The sequence below is a fragment of the Gossypium arboreum genome, chromosome 12, assembly GCF_025698485.1.
Source record: "Gossypium arboreum isolate Shixiya-1 chromosome 12, ASM2569848v2, whole genome shotgun sequence".
In the NCBI taxonomy this organism is placed as follows: Eukaryota; Viridiplantae; Streptophyta; class Magnoliopsida; order Malvales; family Malvaceae; genus Gossypium; species Gossypium arboreum.
Genome location: NC_069081.1, coordinates 93,504,780 through 93,512,892, shown reverse-complemented (window position 1 = coordinate 93,512,892; position 8,113 = coordinate 93,504,780). Strand labels below are relative to the sequence as shown.

General features: G+C 36.4%; 1 protein-coding gene across 5 annotated transcripts; it reads left to right on the top strand.

Annotated features, from left to right (window-relative positions):
- The first annotated feature begins 849 nt into the window (after window positions 1–849).
- LOC108478281 (ABC transporter B family member 4-like) lies at window positions 850–7,221 on the top strand. 5 transcript variants are annotated; one of them, XM_053023017.1, is made up of 15 exons: window positions 850–1,306; window positions 1,388–1,405; window positions 1,512–1,563; window positions 1,928–2,274; window positions 2,359–2,413; window positions 2,492–2,667; window positions 2,753–2,974; window positions 3,041–3,279; window positions 3,367–3,892; window positions 3,983–4,256; window positions 4,588–5,462; window positions 5,549–5,815; window positions 5,908–6,171; window positions 6,240–6,533; window positions 6,609–7,221. In XM_053023017.1, exons 4-15 carry the CDS (start codon window positions 1,993–1,995, stop codon window positions 6,963–6,965), a joined length of 3,831 nt encoding a protein of 1,276 aa, XP_052878977.1. In that variant the 5' UTR covers window positions 850–1,306; window positions 1,388–1,405; window positions 1,512–1,563; window positions 1,928–1,992; the 3' UTR covers window positions 6,966–7,221. The 5 variants fall into 5 exon arrangements, with proteins under 5 accessions (XP_052878977.1, XP_052878979.1, XP_052878976.1 ...); XM_053023019.1 differs by lacking the exon at window positions 1,512–1,563 and having other exon boundaries at window positions 856–1,306; window positions 2,123–2,274; XM_053023016.1 differs by lacking the exon at window positions 1,512–1,563 and having other exon boundaries at window positions 856–1,306.
- Window positions 7,222–8,113: the final 892 nt, after the last annotated feature.

Below are 8,113 nucleotides of genomic sequence, written 5' to 3'. Positions count from 1 at the left end.
AACTCAAAATTAATTCAAATCGAAATTATTTAAAACATTTAAAATCAAAATAACTTAGGGTGTGTTAGGAAAATCATTTAAAAGAATTGTTAAGGCTATTTGGAAAGTCCACCTAGTAATTTGATTAGAAAATAATTTCTTCAAATCACACATAGCATGTTTTGTGTTACATTATAAATAGTAAATTCATTGAATTGAGTGTAATTGAAGCATCTAATTACAGTATCAAATTAGTAATTTTGATAACTATAATTTTTTAAATAATCATTTTTAAGATATATTACACTTTGTGAAATGAACATGTTTATGAAAAGACATTCAATAAGTGAATTTGGTTGTCATTATTGGTAGCCGCTTATGTGTGACAAGTTTGGGTAATCGCTATAGTTAGTATATCTCGATTAATTGAGTTTAATTGGAGAACTCCGATTACACACTCTAATTCTTAGGAAAGTGAATTATTAACTATTAAAGGAAAGAAAATATAAAACCTAATGTAAGAAATTAAGATATAATTATATTATTATAATTAAACACTTAAAATTTCTTATAATATTAATATTATTACTCTAATAGTTATATTCTTTTGCAAATACTATGTGCAGGCGAAGTTAAAAAATTTTTAGGGGTTGAAATTAAATTGTAATTTTTACGATAGTAAAAATGTAATTTCATCATTTCAATAGTCTATATCTTTATAAATTTTAAATGATTAAATTAAAATTTTATCATTTTAAGAGACCAAAGTGTAATTCTAATTCAAAATTTTAAAAATTTAAAAATTTAAATTAAAAAAATTAAATGAAATTTTTTTATTTTAAAAGGGCTGAGACCCCTACGATCACTCCTAACTATGCCATGAGTATGTGATATCTAAAATATACAAAGAAAAATTAAAATTTCTTATAATTACAAGACGTGGTTGTTACGCTTGTAGTTACTAGTTAGATGTTCTTTCTATTATTTTTTAGTCCAAACACTGGTTTAACTGAAATTGAGTCTATTCAAAATCAATTCAAATAGTTAGGTCTAATGCCATATATGTATACTTTAAATTCTCTTGAATATCATAAATCAAATTTATTTAGATATTTCTTAGACAATAACTGTGAATAATTAGGTATATTTTAAAATAAAATATTTGATGATTTGTCTTGAGAGTCTTCATGTGTCCGACGTTGTTCTTTCTTTGAATGATTAATATTATTTGTTTGGTGATTTAAATCGTACTACGTGTGATTATCGTTTGCATGATTGTTATTTCCAGTGGCAGCAAGTCATCAACTTTCAAAGGAAAAGAACCAATGTAAGTATACATGTCTCTAAACAGCTCAAAACACAGAGAGAAAAGCCAAAGACTGAGTTTTTTTTTTTTTTTTCATTTCAGCTGCCCTTTGAACTTTGGGTATGTAAATGTTTCTCAATGACTACTTTTTCATCATTTTTAGTGATTTTGGGGATTTGGGTTATGCATAAATGATGGTTCTATCAATGGTATGTTCTTCTTTCAGTGTTCAAATGATGGTGAAGCTTTCAGCTTTTGATGCCAAAAACAGGGGTTTGGTACTGTTTTTTTAATATGAATCATGACTGCCCTATCTGGGTTTTCCTTTTCTTTTTTTTCTTTTTTTTTGGCTCATGGAATAAATTTAACCAAGGTGCTAAATTTATACGTCCTCAAGAAAGTTTTATTTTTTTATTTAATGTGAATTGATTTTTTTACTTCAAGGTGGCTTTTTTATTTCTTTCCTGGGATTAAAACAATGATCTTAATGTTGTGTCTGCTGGTTTTCTTTGTAAGAATTTTTATTCTTGTTTTTTAATCTAAATCTGTGGAATCCAAAAACTGAGGTTTTTGTTTTAGTTGCTTATAGGATAAGAAATCCTTTGAATCCTCAAATGTTGTACCTTAAATTCATTGCTGCAGCTGCAGTATAAATTCTGAAGTTGTTGAGCATCAACCAAATTAATATAGCTTGAGAAGTCATAACAATGGCTACTGAGAATGGCTTTAATGGTGATACCAACCTGCACAAGGCCAGCACATCAAAAAGCCAGGAAACCAGCAAAGGAGATGAGAAAACCAACACTGTTCCGTTTCACAAATTGTTTGTGTTCGCAGATTCAACCGATATCTTGTTAATGATCGTTGGTACAGTCGGTGCGGTCGGGAACGGTTTATGTATGCCCCTTATGACAATCTTATTCGGAGATCTTGTTAACGCTTTTGGACAAAACCAGAGTAATAACCAAGTGGTTCATGTGGTCTCAAAGGTATAGTTATGTCTTATAACTTGTATTTGTTTTTCAGTTCTTGAAATGAAGGCATCATTAACTAGATTCTTGCAAAAATCATAGGTTTCTTTGAAATTTGTCTACCTCGCGGTTGGGGCCGGGGTGGCGGCATTTCTCCGTAAGTAAATCTCTTGTTTTGAGTACTTTATGTCTCATTTTAACCAGAGATTGAGGAAGCTTGGACTTGCTTTTTCAGAGGTGAGTTGCTGGATGGTCACAGGTGAGAGACAAGCTGCTCGAATAAGGGGCTTGTACTTGAAAACCATATTGAGACAAGATATTGCTTTCTTTGATGTTGAAACAAACACGGGAGAGGTCGTTGGACGTATGTCTGGTGACACAGTTCTCATACAAGATGCCATGGGAGAAAAGGTATATATATCGAATCAATGAACAAGTCCTATGGAAATCATCATATAGAAGCGATCATTGAAATGTTTACGTATTTGTTTTGCAGGTTGGGAAGGTTTTACAATTGCTGTCCACATTCTTTGGAGGTTTCACTATAGCATTTGTCAAGGGATGGCTTCTAACTCTTGTGATGTTGTCATCTATCCCTCTCCTTGTATTATCTGGTGCAACGATGGCTGTCATTATATCTAAGATGGCAACTCGTGGACAAACTGCTTATGCTAAAGCTGCCACCGTTGTTGAACAGACAATTGGTTCAATTAGAACTGTATGTTCTACATAAAACACAGTTGTTGTTTTTTAATAAATGACTAATTGTTTCATCTTATTCCAGGTTGCATCATTTACTGGTGAGAAGCAAGCCATAAGCAATTACAACAAATTTCTTGTTACGGCTTATAAATCAGGTGTTCATGAGGGAACTGCTGCTGGACTCGGTCTCGGTGTAGTCTTGTTGATCATATTCTGCAGTTATTCTTTGGCTGTATGGTTTGGTGGGAAGATGATTTTGGAGAAAGGGTACACTGGTGGTGTAGTAGTTAATGTGATTATCGCTGTATTGACCGGTTCAATGTAAGTGAAAAGTTTAAATTTCGACTTAATTATGATGCATACTTCATAGTTCATAGGCTGAACCCTTAATGGTTATGGATGTTTAAGGTCCCTGGGGCAGGCATCACCATGCATGAGTGCATTTGCTGCTGGTCAAGCTGCGGCATTTAAGATGTTCAAGACCATCAATAGGAAGCCTGAGATCGACCCATACGATATGAGTGGGAAAGTGTTGGAGGACATTCACGGGGATGTGGAATTGAGAGATGTTTATTTCAGTTATCCAGCCAGGCCAGAAGAGCAAATTTTCAGTGGATTCTCTCTTTCTATTCCATGTGGTACAACAGCTGCTTTAGTTGGAGAAAGTGGAAGTGGGAAATCAACTGTAATTAGTCTTATAGAAAGGTTTTATGATCCACAAGCCGGTGAAGTGCTTATCGATGGCATTAACCTCAAAGATTTCCAACTTAGATGGATCAGGGGAAAGATTGGCCTTGTTAGCCAAGAACCTGTGTTGTTTACATCAAGCATTAAGGATAATATTGCATATGGAAAAGAAGATGCAACCATAGAAGAGATACAAGCCGCGGCTGAACTTGCAAATGCTGCTAAGTTCATCGATAAACTACCTCAGGTTCTAATCCCTTGTCTGAAGAACATGATTATTTCTTGTCCGTATCACACATTTTATAAAAGATATGTCAACTTTGAACTTCATATGTAGGGGCTAGATACCATGGTTGGAGAGCATGGGACTCAGCTTTCTGGTGGACAGAAGCAGAGAGTTGCAATAGCAAGAGCAATTCTAAAGGACCCTCGGATTTTGCTTTTAGACGAAGCTACAAGTGCATTAGATGCAGAATCTGAAAGAGTGGTACAAGAGGCATTGGACCGCATAATGGGCAATAGGACTACGGTCATCGTTGCTCATCGTTTGAGTACCGTGAGAAATGCAGATACAATTGCCGTAATTCATCGAGGAAAGATGGTTGAAAAAGGTAGGTTAAAAGAATGTCTTACTTGAATTGTTTTAACTTGTTCATAAAGGAAGCTATGTTGTATAGAACAGCTAGGAAACGATGGAAAAACGAAAAAAAACTTAGAAGCAATCTGAGAATTATTGATTATATCAACCTGATTCATAAGCACATGAGTATGCTTATTTATACAGCAAAATCTAACTACTTCATAACAGAAGAACTAGCCTCTTAACTGATTTCAACGGACTAGACATTAACTAACACTAGCTGAACTAACTGATTGAGTTGGTTCAATGAGAGATGCATTTGCTTAAGCACTATTGTTAATAACATTTTGTAAATCGATCAGGGTCACATTCAGAACTACTCAAGGATCCCGAGGGAGCGTACTCTCAGCTTATTCGATTACAAGAAGTAAATAAAGAGTCAGAACAGGTAGCAGATTTATCAGAAGTTACCCCAGAATCATTTAGACAGTCAAGCCTGAGAAGATCAATGAAGCGATCAATCAGTAGGGGATCATCTATAGGAAATAGCAGCCGCCATTCTTTCTCTGTATCCTTCGGTTTGCCTACTGGAATGAATGTCAATGATTCTGCAACAGTAGATACCGAAGACCCTTCCAAACAGCCATTAAAGCAGCCTCTAGAGGTTCCTATCCGTCGGCTAGCTTACCTCAACAAGCCAGAGATTCCTGTTCTCCTACTTGGAACTATAGCAGCTGTTGCCAATGGTGTCATACTGCCAATTTATGGTCTGCTGCTTTCCCATGTAATCGAAACATTCTTTAAACCACCTGATGAGTTGAAAAAGGATACGAGATTCTGGGCACTGATATTTATGGCCCTTGGCCTGGCATCATTATTGGCATCTCCAGCACGAACATACTTTTTCTCCATTGCTGGATGTAAACTAATCCAAAAAATCAGATTAATGTGTTTTTCGAAGGTGGTTCACATGGAAGTTGGTTGGTTTGATGAACCAGATAATTCCAGTGGTTCTATCGGTGCAAGGCTCTCGGTTGATGCAGCCTCAATACGTGGTCTAGTTGGAGATGCACTAGCTCAGATGGTATCAAACCTTGCATCGGCCATTGCTGGTTTGGTCATTGCTTTTGTTGCAAGTTGGCAATTGGCACTTATAATGCTAGGTCTAGTCCCTTTGATAGGATTCACTGGATATTTTCAAGCAAATTTCATTAAGGGATTTAGTGCAGATGCAAAGGTATGCTCAAAACTGTCGACCTTGATATCTAATGCAATATGTTATATGCATATAATTCATTTGGATGTAAATATAAATGGTTACAGATGATGTATGAAGACGCAAGCCAAGTTGCTAATGATGCTGTCGGGAGTATAAGAACAGTAGCTTCATTTTGTGCAGAGGAAAAAATGATGCAACTCTATAGCAAGAAATGCGAGGGTCCATTGCAAACAGGGATTAAGCAAGGGTTGATTAGTGGATCAGGATTTGGACTGTCATTCTTTTTGATGTTTGCTGTTTATGCTACCAATTTCTATGCCGGAGCTCAGCTTGTCAAGCACGGTCACGTAACATTCTCAGATGTTTTTCAAGTGAGTCTAAAATCCAGTTCTGTTGGAACCATTTTGAGACCTATTCACTATGTATATAACTATGAGAATGAGACTGATATCTATTTTTGTAGGTTTTCTTTGGTTTGACAATGGCGACTATTGGAATTACTCAATCAAGCTCCTTTGCTCCTGATTCCAGCAAAGCCAAGTCGGCTGCTGCTTCCATATTTGCAATTATAGACCGCGAGTCTAAGATAGACCCGAGCGATGAGTCCGGGACAACACTAGAAAACGTGAAGGGAGATATCGAGCTTCATCATGTTAGTTTCAAGTATCCATTAAGGCCAGACATTCAAATTTTCCGAGACTTGAGTTTGTCTATCCATGCTGGCAAGGTAAAACAATCCATTTGCCATTTCATAGAGACTAAATCATACATACGTTAATGTCAACTTTTTTTCAGACTATTGCTTTGGTTGGAGAAAGTGGGAGTGGGAAATCCACAGTGATTTCATTATTGCAGAGATTTTACGATCCTGATTCGGGACATATCACTCTTGATGGAGTTGAAATCCAAAACCTCCAATTAAAGTGGTTGAGGCAACAAATGGGGCTTGTTAGCCAAGAACCTGTTTTGTTTAACGAAACAATCCGTGCCAACATTGCATACGGAAAGGGAGGAAATGCAACCGAGGCAGAAATCTTAGCTGCATCAGAGTTGGCCAATGCTCTCAAGTTCATAAGCTCATTACAACAGGTTAGAACTCGATAACAAAATCCGGGTTTAACTCAGTGCGTTCATACAATCACTTTATAATCAATTATCATATAGGGTTACGATACGGTAGTAGGAGAGCGAGGTGTTCAATTATCAGGAGGACAAAAGCAAAGGGTAGCCATTGCACGAGCCATAGTTAAAAGTCCGAAGATACTTCTCCTAGACGAGGCAACAAGTGCGTTGGATGCCGAATCAGAGAGGGTGGTTCAGGATGCATTAGATAGAGTCATGGTGAACCGCACAACGGTGGTGGTTGCTCATCGGCTGTCGACAATAAAAAATGCAGATGTGATTGCAGTGGTTAAAAATGGTGTCATTGTAGAGAAAGGAAAACATGACACCTTGATAAATATCAAAGATGGTATTTATGCTTCTTTGGTTGCACTTCACATGAGTGCTTCCGCTTCATAAAACTATTTTCTTTTTTGGTAACCATAAGGATCATTTTCTTATTCTTTTCTCTGCTAGCAAATCTGATCTTATAAGCATTGTATCTTATAATAAATTTATGGTTAAATTACCTAATAGGTCCTTGTACTATAGGTTGAAATGTCTATTAGAAAATTGAGGAATTTAACTTTGAAGCAAACTGTTAAATTTACTTGATGGATAATTTGGTCTTACTATTGCATATAATATGGGAATAAAATATCATGAATTCAATGAATGTAAGATGCATTATTGTTCACCGTTTAATCCTTTTAATATTTTTATAAATTTCAAGTGTTTCCCTAGCATGTGTGTTTAGGTCAAATTATATATATAGGACATAGATTAGGCATCTGCTCACTAGCAATTTTTTAAGCCAAGGGATGGTTGGAGTATGAGGTCTATTCAGCATTATTGGACTTGGTTCTACGAAAAGATTCCTTCTCTTTCCTTAGAGCTTCCATCTGATCTTCTAAGGGTGCATTTTGTTATTAGAGAGGCACCATGTTATACCCTACTGTGGCAAGGACATGTGACAAAACATGGGACAGCTTGGTAATGACCTTCCGTTGGAAGCAACTCACGAGCAACATTCTGCTTAATGCCTTTTATGGTAAGTCCCCATTTAGAGCCATTCATGATCAACCCTTCACAAATCCTATTTGAACCATCTAGAGGCCATTCGTTATGAACTCTCTGTGGGAATCATTGATGGACTACTAAGGTATAACAACTTCATACAATCTCAACAAGGAGAATATCAAAGTAGAATCGTATATAGCGACAATTGACCTGTAACGACCCTGTTACCTGGCCGACCACACAAATAGGCCTACTTTCCATATTGTTGACTACGTGGCACTACCAAACGAGTGGCACCCTCCTATATATACCTCAAAGCAAGAGAAATGAAGGATCTCCTCCTTCTTCTTCAAGAAAAGTCAAGTGTATCCCCTTAGCCTTTTCCTTCCTCCTCTTCTTTTCCTCCTCAACCTTTTACTCTAGTTCTCCACTTATCACAGGTGAATAGACTTTCTCATATTCACCACCTTTTCCTCCTTACTTCCTCCTTTATTGAGACTCTTTATTAACACACCACTCAAGACTATTCCCCATGATGCTCCCTTTGT

Bases quoted from the DNA above. Each gene is read 5' to 3' on its own strand.
- LOC108478281 (XM_053023017.1), top strand. From the start codon at position 1,993: ATGGCTACTGAGAATGGCTTTAATGGTGATACCAACCTGCACAAGGCC. The intron at 2,414-2,491 runs GTAAGTAAATCT...TTGCTTTTTCAG, and splicing joins CGGGGTGGCGGCATTTCTCC to AGGTGAGTTGCTGGATGGTC. The intron at 5,816-5,907 runs GTGAGTCTAAAA...CTATTTTTGTAG, and splicing joins CATTCTCAGATGTTTTTCAA to GTTTTCTTTGGTTTGACAAT.